This window comes from Syngnathoides biaculeatus, chromosome 12 (genome assembly GCF_019802595.1).
Source record: "Syngnathoides biaculeatus isolate LvHL_M chromosome 12, ASM1980259v1, whole genome shotgun sequence".
NCBI lineage: Eukaryota > Metazoa > Chordata > Actinopteri > Syngnathiformes > Syngnathidae > Syngnathoides > Syngnathoides biaculeatus.
In genome coordinates, this window is record NC_084651.1 from 21579798 (window position 1) to 21596017 (window position 16220).

Sequence of the window (16220 nt, forward strand, 5' to 3'; positions counted from 1 at the left end):
ACATGGAAACTAAATATCAGGTACGAGTCCAGAGTTTACGTGTTACGCACACATGCATACTGCAGTTTCACTGATTTTAAAACTGCTAGAAGTAATGGGATATAACATATTGGGTTTGAGGGTAAAATGCCTTGCCATGAATATGTTTTTTTTTTTCCCCACATAAGTGGTCACTCCCATGCTACTTGTTTTTGGTAAAACCTTTTACAGAAAGCTTGAATTATGTCATTAACCAAATATATCTGGAGGTAACTATATTTTTTTTGGTTGAAGACAGAATGGTTATACAGCTCTTTACTTGCTGTCATCAGATTGTGCAGTACTGTACAACTAGTTGTTGCCCATGTTGAGTACTTGGCTCTTTGTATCCGTAGTGTAGTGTACAAAGCTGATTAAACCTGCCTGAGCCAAGAAGGAAATCAATGTTTTATTTCCAGAAGTAGTCACAAAAGTAAAGCACGACATTTTCCACCTGATTATCCTTATGAGAGTGCAACTTGAATTATCTTCATTGATTTAATTACATAGTCCATAAAAAAACAAATAAACCAAAAAAGTGCAAGCCCAGTGTCATCCCCACTCTCTCCCAAAGGAGTCTCTGTGGAAGATTTGGTTTTTACTGGTTGACATGTCAATCATCTGAATGATAATTTATCAAAGGAGCCGTCAGGGATTTGCAGTAATTCAGGATTACCTCTCACACGGACAACAACACTTTTTCACTCATACACACTCGTGAAATCCATACCGTATCATGTAGTAATTTCAGTACTGCATGTTTCAGTACTTCAAGTGAGAGTTTCAGTTGTGTGGAAATGGAAAAAAAAATGTATTACGCGGAACAGCATTACAGTAGTGTGTGAGAGATAACTTAAACTCCAATACCTCTCTCATGGCCTGTTATAAATTACTCTCGAAAAGCAAATTCCTGTCTTCAACATAGTCATGGTAAATGTTCTAACCCTCGCACTGCTTTAACAAAACATTGAATGACTGGATTGCTCTATGCTACTACACTATCAAAAAAAATAAAAAAAAATCATTTGATGTGTGCGAAAGGGATCAGAGGATGTGAGTGGTGGGAGGGAATTACGGTGTGAAACAATGGGAGGGTGATTTCTGTGACTTGAAAAATCAGAGGTGAAGGTTTGGTGAGTCACGTGTAGATTAGAGGTTCGTATTAAAAGCTGACTTCCTGGAGTGATGAACAATAAGTGCTACTATGTGTTGACCTCATGATTCAACATCATTTTCCCAACATGATGTTTTTTGGGTCAATGTTCTGCTATGCGAAGCTTTTCAGGTCACAGCCGTCAGTGAGTATATGAATGCATTGTTATATAATTGTATTTAGTACAGGCTGATTTTAGATCAGAGGTAAGATGCAGGCTAGGCTGGGGCAGGGACTAACACTTATTTATTGATAAACTGATGATGCTTTTGTCTATACAACATGTGCCAAGGTCTTAGAATGTGCGACATTTGCTGTGGTATATTACTGTACCGAAAGTTCAGTAAATGAGGTAACCAGCTGCTCATCATATGATGGAGTGTAATCCATCCATTCATTTTCAAAAATGCTTATCCTCACAAGGTTCACAGGAGTTCTGGGGCCTATCACAGCTAACTTTGGGCAAAAGTCAGACTACACTCAAAACCGTCAGAGGGCACATGTCGGCACCATCACTGAGTGGGAATCGATCCCATGCTGCTTGCACCAAAGTCGGGCGTGTGTATCGCTACACCATCAGTTACTCTTTAACAATGCAAATACGGTAGATGAATGACAGCCTTACAGTTCAGCCCGTCCTCCTTGTGTGGCGTTTGCATGTTCTTCCCGGGCTTGCGTGTTTCCCCCCCCCCACATTCCTTAAAACGTGTGGTTTCTATTGGCCTCTCATTGGCTGTCAAACAATTCAGGATGTACCCCACCTCTTGCCTGAAGATAGCTGGGATAGGCTCCAGTACTCCCGCAACTCTTGTGAGGATAAGCGGAAAATGAAGAAATGAATAAATGAAAATGAAAAGGAAAAGAATGCCTCATTCGCATTCTCAAAACAGCTATGATCATCACTGTGAAAGCAGATATTTGTTTATTTATCATGCTGTAAGATTGGATCCAATTGAACTGAAGTACTGCAATTTTCATCAGTTAAAATACTACTTTAGTGAGTGTTGTTTTTATTCCTGGAATAGTGGTAAATTCAAGAAGCGTTAGTGTGGTTTGTTGTTAACCTTCAGGTCATTTGAAATAAATGGGAAGCCAGCAGCAATAATAAAATGTCATCCTGTTTTTTTCCTCGTTTTGATTCTTAATTACACAAGAAGAGAAGAGTCATTAAGTGCTCATTTATCTACAAATGGCTTTTGTTGGTTCCATTTTTTTAAAATCTCTAACGATATGTATTTCATCTTCGAAAGTATCCAGAACTCAGTCAATTACAGGTTTGTCATTATTAATGTCTTTAGAAGTACTTTATTACCAATATCAATTTTAGAGTAGTCTAGCCTTACTATTGTGTGGCTTTTCTGAGATTGCTATGTGAAATATTCTAGTAAGCATCCCTCTGTACTGTGCCTCTCACACGAACCAACTGTTTGAGGCAGATGGTGCCCCCCATGGAGTCGTGGTTCTGTTCTGTTCGGAAGCAGGGAGTTTTGCCTTGAGATAACTCCTGTTGTGATTCGGCACAGTATAAATACAGAATTCAATGCACCGGAAGTCCACAGCAATGGATGATTAACACATTCCCTGCCATTGACAACTTTAGAAATTAAATGTCAATGTTTATGTGAGGGCTCGTTGGTGATTCAAAGTAAGATGTTGTTCTGTTAACACTGACCTGTGACCTATAAAACGCACTTCAAATGAACAACTCTGTGAAGGAAAAATATGAATGTGGAAGAAGTTGATTGCAGGCTGCGGAAACAGGTTTGCCCCTCCAACTCTTTTTAGCCCACCTTTGATGTGCCAGTTTGCGCCTTGTCGGCCAGTTTCATACCCTTTATTTCTTCCACTTGAGGCTACTTCTCTGAGAATAGACTGTTTTCGACTGATGTCACACACCTTCCGATTTAGAACAAGGGCGCCATCTTGGTTTGGTGAATTCACGTAAACACACGTAGCTCAGCAGGAATCATTTCAGAAAGGCGTATGAATGGGGGTGCATGTTATCGGTTCCTCAAATGGGCATTGTAAAGCGTCTTTCTTTCGACTGCCAGCTGTGATCAAGAACCAGTGCGAGAAAACGGAGCAGGTACGAACCAAACGGCAACAACTGTGGCTGTCTCGTACTAGCAGAGCCGAACTAGCAGCCAAGCACAATACTCGTGTATGAATGCAACGCATGTCTCAAAAATCTGGATTTTCTGCTTTATTATAATAAGTTTGCAAAAACGAGTTACCGCACCGTTAGCTGTTTCGTGAGTTGAGTTAAAAATATAGCCGTGGAAGTGGACAAAAAGGTGCAGGTTCCTCTTGGGACTCGTCAGACCTCTCTCTCTCTCTCTCTCCCTTTCGGTAACAAAAACAAAAATAATAATCTACACCTCTTTCATTGGTATAATCAACATAATTTAAAACAAGGCTGACTATAATCCCACGGTACATATTTAAATTGCATTGTGCGGTACACTAACCTTAGAATGGATACCGCCACATAACGAACCCAGCCATTGATGAACTGGTTGTAGGCCTTTGTAATGCTTTAGATGGTCCATGGTATAAGCGCTTGTTGAGAAGAAGAGATAGTGGATGACGTCTGGATAGATTACCAACGCCCACAGTTGTGTGCTCCATTTGTGTTTCTCCGAGGCATATGGGTCGATATTGTCGATCAAAGCACACTTCGTGTCGTAACGGTATCTTGAAACATCTAATGAGCCCCGATAACCTAATGAGCCCCAATAACTTTCCAAAGTCTTTTTAGGCATCATGCATCACTTTTAACAGTCGTCCAAACATATGTGTAACGCATGTCTATATGCAAAAGCGTTAAGAGTGAACAGCGCGTCAGGAGAGTGAACGCATCCAACACGGCCAGGTGCCCCAGATGTAGTCACGTGGTCGAAAACAGTCTATACAGTATCTTGTTCATCAGCAGCATGATAATGCTTGTCATTCCAGGAAATATTTTTTTTCTTTTTTTTTTTTTTTTTTTAAATACAGAGTTTCGTTGTGTTTTGCTTTGGCATGTTGTCTGTTCACGAGATTTTCATGACAACATTTCACTTTTTAATGACATTTCTTGTACAGAGTCCCTTTCTGAACACCCCATGGACTGGATTTACGGCTGGGCTGTGTCTGGTCAATTTAATTTGTTTCCCCTCTTGAAGCTTTTTTACTGTTTATTTAGATGTATATTTTGTATTCTCAACTTTAACAAACATAAGCATATGTACAGTTGTATGATGATTTAACACAAATTGTAAAATAACATTGTCAGGCCTGGTTAAACTTATATTTAACTTGGCATGAAAGTGGATGACCCACTTTCCACTCCTGTAGAGTAAGAAAATTAGATTTGAATGCACTTAATGAAACAACGAGTTGAAAGTGGAGCGTTGACAAAAGGGAGGATCTAAGGAGGTGAAATAAAGAGTAAGGGATGGACCTGAAGCCAGTTGCAGTCGATGACTGATGAAAGACAGCATTTTTTTGTATTTTGGGCTCAGGAATATTTGTAATTATTTCAAATACCATCCAATATTGCAATTAAGAAAGAAAAACAGTTGGGGGAAAAAAATTCAAAACATGACAGTGTGGGGGACATTGAACCGGAGCAGAATATACACAATGCCCGAGTCTTGTTGTGCTGTTAGCTGTTACAACAGATGAGACGGATATTCAAAGAGCTCATTCATTGGAATACCAGCTAAAAAGACGAGAAAGGATCGATGGATTTCGCCAATTAAACGTGATGGATGGTGCCCATCCAAATACACATGTCTGTGTAGCGATCACTTCACTTTAGGTAGGAATTATTCTTCTCAATCTAAAATTCCCAAGAAGTATTTATAATGCCTAGGTGGCTCATTTGAGAACAATGCGTATTTAAAAAAAAAAACCCCGACAGGGAGTTGTCTCCAACGTACACGAAGCAGTGAAAGTTGTTCTCCCTCAATGTATAAATCACTGATAATAATTCAATCAAACTCAGAGAAGATACTTGTCCCTCATGTACCTTTGAACATACAACCTTGTGTTTGTTGATATTGTTCACATTTAGTTGTTACATGGGCTCTTCTGCAAGCTTTAATCCATCAGAGACACTTCGCCAACTGTGTTTTAGGCTTTCGAAAATGAATCAACAGGGCCCCTTGTAACCTAGCAGGATATCTTTCATCAGAATTGCACGTTCCCCATCGCATCTGAGGACCATTTGCTTCGTAACATTAACTTTTCCAAGTGCACGCTAATGACAACCAGCATTGCTTGTGGGACAATATGGCGAGAGGGGCGTGTCAAGCCAGGGGTTAAGACAATGCGGCTATCTGATTGGCTATTATTGTACGAGTGATTGACAGGTCGGAAAGGTCCATTCGCAGTCTGAAATTCACCGTCCAACAACCAGTCAATCCAGTTAGGCATTCTTAGTCACGTGACATCACTTACTAAGAAAGCGTAACTGGATTGGCTGGTTTTGAGAAGGCGGGGTTACTTCAAGTCAGAACCCAACATTCAGCCAATATTGCGTTTGAATTTTAAAGGTTGAATTTTTCTTATATGGCGAATTTGTTAACATTGAAAAGTTATACTGAAGTACAGGTATTTGAAATCTGATCACTTTGAAATAACTATGTAAATTTTACAACTTTTTAATTCAAATCTTGGTGGCACATATTTACTTCCATATATGCCTGCCGTATTTGGTAACCAATATAGTGCGGCCTCCATTCCCGAGGTTCAGGGACACTCATTCTCATTGGAGTAAATCCGTTCTTTTTTGGGGAAACTTGTGATTTGTATCAGAATGCTCTAGTTCAAAAAGTATACAATCACACTGCCACAATACGGAATTTATTTTGTTTTGTAAGAACTGCTATGAATACAATGTTTCACCGCCATTCCCGTCATTCTGTGTCATGTTTTCCTTGTACAGTTGGGGACTAAAGTCCTGTTTTTGTCTTAATCACCCATTTTAAACAAAAGACCATCCAAGCCACCAGTTTTGACTCGTGTTTTCAAGATTATAGAGTGAGAGCTGCCTAGAAGTGTGGACTGAATGAGTGGCAAACTTAGGGAAATTAAATGCCAGAATTTTGACTGTCAGCAACATGCAGTTTGGGGAAGAAAAAAAATGAAACATGAACAATTTCATCTTTGGAACAGTAAATTTAGTTCAAAATGTTGGATTATGAACTCAATTAGTTAATTTTTGTAATGATAAATTCAACATGAAAATAATTAGCAGAAAAAAATGAACTTTCTCAACCCTGCAGGAATTTTATTTGGACATTTACACAGATTTACTCCAATTCAGTTTCTGACATATTCCAAATTTTAAATCGTACAAGTTTGTGTTTTTAAAACAAGAATCCAAAGAGGTCCTTACGAAATTCTGAAACTCTTCCAGTCTCTCTGTAGCTTGGTGCAACCTGCCAACAACACGTTTTCCAAACCGAGCAAAGTACTTTGTAGAAAGTTCCCTTTATTCCACCTAAAACCCACTTTTAGCATAAGTTACACCCGGTCAACCTATATGAAAGGAGATACATTTACAGTATTTGTTACCCGTAAACCATTACAGCAGCAACATTGAAAGCAACAGGCCACCGATGACATCAGTATGGAAATTCATTTTAAGCATTGCTGTATTTTCCGATGTTTAAAAGGATGCAACTTTTTCATTGGATGACGTTTTGCACAAAGTTCGGAGAAAGGCCTTATAAAGGTGAAGATATCTGTCTTTCCCCGGAGGCCTTGTGACGCTCGATTGCTCAGTGGCTGAACCTTGAATCAGTTGTTCGGTGTCACCTTTGTCTCGTGCTGTCAAAACCTGAACAGCAAGATGAAGAGGACTGTAAAAATGGCAATTGGTGGATTTTGGGATCAAGCACCTGTTTTGAATTTCGTCACTTAGCTCCATTATAAGAGTTGTGTGGAAGGAAGTGAAACAGTTCTAAATGTGTTGCCAACGTTTAGAGGTAATATTCTCCTCACCTGTCATAATGCATTTTAGATTTTTCCCTACAATTTCACCTTAAAGGGGAAAATCTTTCAAGAGTTCCTGTGCAGAGTTTCTATTAGCAACCATCTTAAGAGGTCGACACACTTACTTCATGCTTTGATTATTTCTTAGTCACACCCCCAAACTTTGGGACGCTATGTGTAAAACCATTAGAGTGCCTTCATGATGCTTTTTAAACTGCTATCCAGACCTATTACGCTCTTCCAAAGTCATCTTAATCACTCAGTCATAATATTATAATGCTTCCTTGTGTTGCAGCAAAGGTGCCTCGTAAATCACAGTTATTAGGATTTTGCTATAATTGTTTTAGTATCTGTTATCTTTGCCGTCAGCCGTGGACCCATGTTCTGCTTATACCAGCCTGAATGAACCATGGAGGAACACCGAGTATCACAGCAACCAGTCCGGGGGGCCTCACTGCGACAGCCACGTGTCTGGAGAGTGGTATCGCTTCACAGGAATGGCGGGGGACGCCATGCCCACCTTCTGCATCTCCGAGAACCGCTGCGGCACCCACGCTCCAATCTGGCTCAATGGCAGCCACCCTCAGCCACGGCAAGGCATCGTCACTTTGCCGGTGTGTGCCAGGTTTGGGGAAGACTGCTGCCACTGGAATGCCACAGTGGAGGTGAAGGCGTGCACCGGGAGTTACTTTGTGTACTGCCTGCCCACACCTTCAATTTGCTTCCATGTCTACTGCGGCCGTGAGTCGGACCTTCAGCGCATCCACGCGCTGATCTTTTCCCTTTTAAATGAGCATGTGCGTGTTTCTTAGATTTCTATCATATCTGTGATGACGTTCCGTGTGCTGGTCCATGATGTCCGGAGTCGGAATGTCGCTGTGCTCCTGGAACCGTTCTGGGTTCGGACGGACAAACGTGACTGGGTGAGACTAACTGACCGGAAGGAAGAGAGCAGTAGATAAGATTTGATGGGGATGACAATAAACAGGAAAACATGGAACAAGAGTAACAACAACAACAGTAACAAGAGAACTCACAATTATGTTATATTCATCCCGGTTACTAGATACTGTATAATAGTATTAATGTGGTGCTATCCATTCTTTTCCTCTAGTTTGTACCAGTGGCGGTTGGGCTGAATACTGTTTTAAAGTGAAGAAAATAAGTATTTGAACACCCTGCTCTATTGCAAGTTCTCCCACTTAGAAATCCTGGAGGGGTCTGAAATTTTCATTGCAGGTGCATGTCCACTGTGAGAGAGATAATCTCAAAAGAAAAATCCAGAAATCACAATGTATGATTTTTTTTAAAGATTTATTTGGGTGATACAGCTGCAAATAAGTATTTGAACACCTGTCTATCAGCTAGACCCTCAAAGACCTGTTAGTCCGCCTTTAAAAGTCTACCTCCACTCCATGAATTATCCTCAATCAGATCCACCTATGTGAGGTCATTAGCTGCATAAAGACATCTGTCCACCCCATACAATCCATAAGACTCGAACTTGTAACATGGCCAAAACCAAAGAGCTGTCCAAAGACACCAGAGGCAAAACTGTACAACTCCACACGACTGGAAAGGGCTACGGAGAAATTGCCAAACAGCTTGGTGAAAAAAGGTCCAGTGTTGGATCATTAATTAGAAAATGGAAGAAGCTAAACATGACTGTCAATCTCAATTGGAGTGGTGCCCCATGCAAGATATCACCTCGTGGAGTCTCAATGATCCTTAGAAAGGTGAGAAATCAGCCCGGGACTACATGACAGGACTTGGTAATGACTGTTGGTAATACACTTTGATGTCATGGTTTAAAATCATGCATGGCACGGAAGGTTCCCTTGCTTAAACCAACACATGTCAAGGCCCGTCTTAAGTTTGCCACTAACCATTTGGATGATACAGAGGAGTCATGGGAGAACGTTTTGTGGTCAGATGAGACCAAATTGGAACTTTTTGGTTATAATTTCACTAACCGTGTTTGGAGGAAGACGAAAGATGAGATCCATCCGAAAAACACTATCCCTACTGTGAAGCATGGGGGTGGTAGCATCATCCTTTGGGGGGGGTTTTCTGCACATGGGACAGGAGCACTGCACCATATTAAGGAGAAGACGACTGCAGCTATGTATTGTGAGATTTTGGGGAACAACCTCTTTCCCTCAGTCAGAGGATTAAAGATGGGTCGTGGCTGGGTCTTTCAACATGACAGTGACCCGTAGCACACAGCCAGGAAAACCAAGGAGCATATCAAGGTTCTGGCGTAGCCTAACCAGTATCCAGACCTAAACCCAATAGAAAATGTATTTTCTCAGCGACAGCCCAGAAACCTGTCTGATCTTGAGAAGATTTGTGTGGAGGAGTGGGCCAAAATCCTTCCTGCAGTGTGTGCAAACCTGGTGAACAACGACAGGAAACGTTTGACCTCTGTAATTACAAACAACGGCTACTGTACCAAATATTAACATTGGTTTTCTCAGGTGTTCAAATACTTATTTGCAGCAGCTGTATCACACAAATAAATCGTTAAAAAAATCATACATTGTGATTTCTGGATTTTTCTTTTTAGATTATCTCTTTCTCACAGTGGACATGCACCTGTGATTAAAATTTCAGACCCCTCCATGATTTCTAAGTGGGAGAACTTCCAATATAGCAGGGTGTTCAAATACTTAGTTTCTTCACTGCATATATATATATTTAAACAAAAAACTGATTTAGGACAATTTTGTGTCACTGAATCTGAAATTGACATCCGTTTCTCTTGTCCAGGTCAGGTTTTGATGCTAAGTTGTTGATAGTTCATTAATCAAATATTAATATTTTATGCTATGTTTTATCCAAATTCAGTAGTAGACATAGATAAAAATAAGTACAGTACATGAAAATTGAACGCTACATCACTTTTCAAAATTCAGGTCGTGAAGCTGAGTTTATTTGAACCGCTAACTACCCCCCGCAAAAAACAAACTTTGCATACAAACAAAATGTGTCCATAGTAAAAAATAAATCTGTGATTTTTGAATCAGCTGAAAAATAATGGACCGTAAATTTGTTGTTGACCACTTTTATTATCGTTGTCCTCATGTCTTCCATCTTATTAGTTGTTTTGCAAGGTAAATTGTGAAAAGATAGATGACCACGACCTCATTCTCACCTAACCTATCCTGAGTTTCATCCATCTTTATTATTACTTGTCCCTTCAGTATTATGAATTTCGCCTTGAATTGAATTTGTCATCCTCATCCCTCTGAGTGATTCATCTACCGTAATGCCTCCAGCACTTTAGTCAATTAAAACCCATGTGCTGTGTCTGTGTGTGTGTGTATCATATGTTCAGATGTGAATGAGTGTGAGAAGGCCAACGGTGGCGGTGCAGAGATCTGTGTCAACACCAAAGGATCCAGACGGTGTGAATGCGGTCTGGGTTGAGTGCTGGATGAGGCCAGGCTCAACTGTCGAGGAAATGGGCAGGACTCTGTATTCTCTACACCGAAATACCGTAATGTAGTCTGTGCCTGAGTTTTCCTCTCTGCAGGGATAGCAGGCTGCCATGTAAACAATGGAGGCTGTAGCCACGGCTGCTCGTCACTGCACAATTCCTACCGGTGTCACTGTCCTAGAGGACTGCAACTGAGCCATGACTTACATACGTGTCAGGGTATTTATGTGCGTGTCATCATCGTCGTTATTGTGACAACAAAGGATGTCAACATAGAAGTTGCCTGTGTGTGCATTTCCATTTACTGCACAAGAAAAGCAATTCAATATCAGAACAATATTCAATATTTAAATCATATAAAGGTGAAATTAATGTTTTTTCAAATGTAATTTTACAAATTTCAAAAGGTTGATGAAATGAGTGTGGCGGTTAAAGTTACATCTTCAGTGATGACACAGGATGCAAATGTCGTTAATGATGACTTCGTGTTTGTCTCTGATCAATGCCTGACGCTAGCACGATTCTCCGGACAGCTGAAGATGGTCGACCGCTCCTTTCTTTGTCACGGAGGTCACTCAATGTAGGCCTTTGGTCCTGGACACTCACTTTTTGACTGTTCTGTGTGCAGCTTTTCCAAATACATTTTGCACACTTTTGAAAGTGTTTAGTGGCATTTCTCCTTTCAAATCCTTGGTCTTTGCTTCTGATGGGCATCCAACAATGACCTCATTTACAAAATGGCTGACAGGAAGAGGGCAGGCAAAAACAAAAATTAAATCTCTTTTTTTTTTTTATATATAAACCTTCAAACTTGTATCCATCTATCTATTGTCTGTACCGCTTATCTTCATTGGTCTCATGGGAGTGCCTTTAGCTTATTCCAGCTAGCTTCGGGAAAGTGGTGGGGTATACCTTTAACTGGTCACCAGGCAATCGCAGGGCAATGAAAATAAAAAAGTAAATAAATATTCACACTCACATTCACACCTACGGGTAATTTAGTCTTCAATCAACATTTTTTGGGGGATGTGGGAGGAGACCGGAGTGCCTGGAGAAACTCAGATGGAGGCTAAGGCACGAAGAGGACATGCAAACTCCACACAAGTGAGGCTGGGATTTGAATGTCGGTCCTCAAAACTGTGAGGCAGATGTGCTAACCAGCTGTGCCACCATGCCGCCTTAAACTACTATTTAAAATGCAAATTGTGAGCATTTCATAACATTATTATTATTAGTAGTAGATTAAATGGGTCTCATTATTTTTTGACTACCTCTTGGGTTATAACTGTCACTGTACTTGGAAATGTGTAAAAGTACGAAGATTACTCATTTTACAATATTAATGGCTATTCATGTAAATATGTGCACGGTCTCCAGTGCCAGTGGAGTGCAACCCCAGTTCTATTATAATGTCCGTACCAAAGTATATTGTTGGAGGATTGGAACTCTTTTTTTTCCAACTCGTCATGTTGTGGTATCTCTAATGGCACACACATCAACCTGAACTTCAGTCTCAAGACATGTGGCACTGCTGTCAAGGTCAGTCACACTTGGTAGGTTCATTTCTGTGCTTCGTAGAACTTATGACAATATTGACACCTCCCTTGCAGGTGACAGATGACAAGATAGTGGCAACTAACCTGGTGACAGGTTTTCCCCGGCCAGCCCATGTAGCAGCAATGACCTGATAGTACGCACCAGTAAGTTAACGGTGCCGATCACCTGTGAGTTCCCCAGGGAGTACCTAGTGTCTGACGGGTACCAGGCAAGTCAGCGCAACTCAGCCTTGGAGCTGGCTGGCCACACCGAGGGAGTCTTCCCCTTCTCGCTGGAGCTCTTCAAGACCTCTGTGTTCGCAGAGCTTTCCCACACGCCGCCTCATCTAAGCCTTCATGACTCCCTTTTCTTTGGGGTCGAGCCCAAAGAGAGAATGGAGGGCCTTTCTGCCCTGGTAGAGAGCTGCTTTGCAACACCGGGGCCCAAAGCTGACCAGGCCCTAAAGTATTACCTCATCAAAGATGTATGTTTCTTTTGGCTTGTCCCTTTTCGGGGTCGCCACAGCGTGTCATCCCAGATGAACGCACATATATGTTTGGCACAATTTTTACGCCGGATGCCCTTCCTGACGCAACCCTTCTCAGGGAGTGGAGGCCCCAGTGGGATATGAACCCACAACCCCTGGCTTACCAAACCATTGCTCTAACCACTGAGCTATGGGGCCTCCTTTACCTCATCAAAGATGGGTGAGTTGAAAAAATGGAAGTCATGTGATGCATAAATTAGGAAATCATACGGTATATAATAATAATAATTAGGGTACTCGAACACATAATACACATAGGTCACATTTTATCACTGTTGTATGTGGTAGTATTTAGTGGTAGTTGGAGTTCAGTAAGTTACCGCTTATAAGCGGCTGGACCAAGTTGAGTACATCAATTCACAGTGACACTGAAGAAAGGAATTGCTGTTATTGTATGGTCATGCGAGTAACTGTCGTCAGTAAAATTAAAACAAAACAAAACAAAACAAACGGTGTGTAGCAAACTTTGAAGTGCCTCTGCTTTTTAACATTAGTGTTTTCATATATCAGAGTTCTATCTTTGGTGTCCGCAGTGTGAGAAAAGCGGGGAGTGACTTCAACACCTCCCACTAGTTGTGGCGTCGCACCTTTCTTGCCTGTGAACAATTTTTTAAATAAACCGGGAACACAGTGCCCCTTGAAGTCCCCCCCCCCCCCCCGACACTGTTAATTAGTGATAAGAAAAATAATCAGTGCATATTGTGTAGACACAAAGAAACATCCATCTATCCATTTTCTTAGCCACTTATCCTCACAAGGGTCGCAGGAGTGCTGGAGACTTTCCCAGCTGTCAACGGGAAGGAGGTGGGATGTACCCTGAACTGGATGCCGGCCAATCGCAGGGCACATAGAGACCAACAGCCACACTCACAATCACACCTAGGGGCAATTTAGAGTGTCCAATTAATGTTGCATGTTTTTGGGATATGAGAGGAAACCAGAGTGCCGAGAGAAAACTGACGCAGGCACGGGGAGAGCATGAAAACTCCACACAGGCGGGGTCGCGATTGAACTCGGGACCTCAGAACTGTGAGGCCAATGCATTCCAGTTGAGCCACAAAGAAACAATGGGGCACTAATCATTCTTTTCAACAATGTTGGTGTCAGCAACAAAAAAAAAAATTTTTTTTTTTTTTCAAACACAGAGGTTTACAGTACATATCCTCTGCTACCTTATGACATTCATTCAACTTCCTCATAAGTTTAGTTTTATTTATGAAAGAAATTAATTCACCGTCATCATAGCAGAAGCGTCAGCTGCGGTGGGAATAAAATGACAGCGGATCGCATGTATCATATCAAATGTCAAACACCAACACAAACATTTGGTAGCTGATGATTTAGACTGAACACACAATTGGATTTTTTTTTGCACCGCCTGTTGACTGTTAGGTTAGCTTCTTAAGACAAGCACAAAAGGCAATTTTATTTATAAAGCAAAACTGATAAACAGGACAATTCCAAGAATAATTTTTTTTAAAAAAGTCAAATGAAGCTATAACTTAAAAAATGAAAAAATCAAAAATTAATTAAATTAAAAGGGAGGAATGGAGATAAAACACTTTTACCTATACCGTGGCACTTCCAAAGCTGAAGGCAATCCACCGATTTACTTCTATTTGTTGTAACGCAATGTTTTAAGCTGGTGATTTTCAACCACTGGCTTGGAACCCATAAGTAGGTCACTGACCCACCAAGGGGGGCTAGTAAAAATTTGCTTTTTGATCTCCCTCACAATAATTACAATACATTACAATACAAGACTGCAACTTCTTGAGGCATTTAAGCAACCTTTCACATAACAAGTGCCATTTTTTTTATAGCATATACATTTTTTACTACTTAAACCCATTAAAGTTGAAGTTGACTGCTTTGTTTATTTAAAAAAAAGAAAATGTGGTATTGACAACAGCTCAGTGGCAGTGTAAGTGATATTGCATTTTCTTGCATGAGGTTTTGTACATGCAGTTTTCATGTTCATCCACAGTTTCTAAATGGTGGGCCCCAAAAGGCCCTCTGATCATATGAGCGTGGATAATTTTAGATGTTTTCAAGGCTATTCTTGATCAATATTAATAACATTGAAAATAATTCAAATATGTTCCGAGGTTGGCTTGATTTCCGGTCATGTGACGATCGTTACACATTTATCTTTGCCATCACCCATCACACACAATGACACAAAAACATCAGGGACGTGAAAGATGCACTCGTAGAGTTCATTTGCTAGCTCCTTGCTGGACTGAAGTCTCATTACACCAGCCATGCTGTGATGATGGTTTGAACTTCAAATAATGTTTGACATATTTTATCAGGAAAATGAATCATAAGACTTCTGGACTTTGGAGGTTCCGCATCATTTCCTTTACTAAATGGGTTGTTTTCCCACATCAGCAAAGTGGTATCTTGTTTTCTTCGCCCCACTATTTCCTTTAAAAAAATAAAACAGATTTTGAAAACCTTGGGAGCAGTTTGATGATTGATGTATTTATTAAGTATTCCGTATATAACCTGGTGAGACGTAACCTCAGTGTGTTGTGAGCAGGTGTATCTCAGACAAAACAGTTACTCAGCACTCATCCAAAGACCAACTCTCCAAGCACTACCAGGTCCCTGTCCTCAAGTTCATTGGCAAGGAGAACCGGGTGAGTACAGAAGCCTGCTGGGAGCCAGTTGGCCATCCAGACAGCGTGGGCTCCTGTTTGCATGTCAGGATGTTGTTTATCACCCCCCTGTGGCTATCAGACATCTTTATGTCTGATTCCAATGCTTTTGTCCTGCGTGTTTGCATCAGGTCTTGGTGTGCGGCCTGGAAGACTCTCGTTGCGCTCTGCCTTGTCGCCGACATGTCCACCGCGGCACCCCATCTCAGGAGCTGCGCACGTTGAGCGGGGGCCCCATCTTCATCCTGCCTGAGCCAAGCAGCCAGGCCGATTCAAATTCAAGAGTCGTGTTTCAATCACAGTCACTCCATTGATACACCAGATAAATATGCAATTGTGCCGAGTCTGGTTGTCATAGTGAGCACATTGTTGCATCAACCTTGTAAATCCACTATGTGATCATTTCGGTATTAACGTAATGCCAAATAAAATGTGCATGTTTTATGATGAAGCCCTCCATTTTCTGCAATATACTTCCACTTCAGACCACACAGTCACATTGTATTAAAGACAAACTCTGAAAACAAAAGTGTGAAATGCTATTGCATTGTTTTCACAAACCAAGTTTTGCCAACCTTCAAAATGAATGTAATTCTTTAAAGAAGGACTTTGTCCAGAATTCATATGTACAATAAACCCTCAAATCTGAAGTAATATTATTACATATATTTTGAATATTAATTGAAAAAAAAAATTGAAAATAAAGAACATTTTTTTAAATCCGTCCATTTTCTGGATATGTGCCAAAAAACGTGTTTGAACCCGCCCCGTGACGTTGGCAGTGGTTAGCATTACAGACCTTTCGTCTAGCTAGGCCAAGGTGCCGGCATGTTGTGCATCAAATTGCAACAAAACTGAGAAAATTCACCCAAATTTGTTGTT

General features: G+C 40.9%; 1 protein-coding gene across 1 annotated transcript; it reads left to right on the plus strand.

The window, feature by feature from the left end:
- The first annotated feature begins 2 nt into the window (after window positions 1–2).
- oit3 (oncoprotein induced transcript 3) lies at window positions 3–15784 on the plus strand. The gene is given in 12 exon segments (XM_061837766.1): window positions 3–20; window positions 7501–7894; window positions 7966–8076; window positions 10491–10611; window positions 10687–10811; window positions 11970–12040; window positions 12042–12131; window positions 12203–12251; window positions 12254–12613; window positions 15220–15320; window positions 15389–15409; window positions 15470–15784. Coding segments are annotated over 12 exon segments (1644 nt in total). The 3' UTR covers window positions 15653–15784.
- The last annotated feature ends 436 nt before the right edge of the window (window positions 15785–16220 follow it).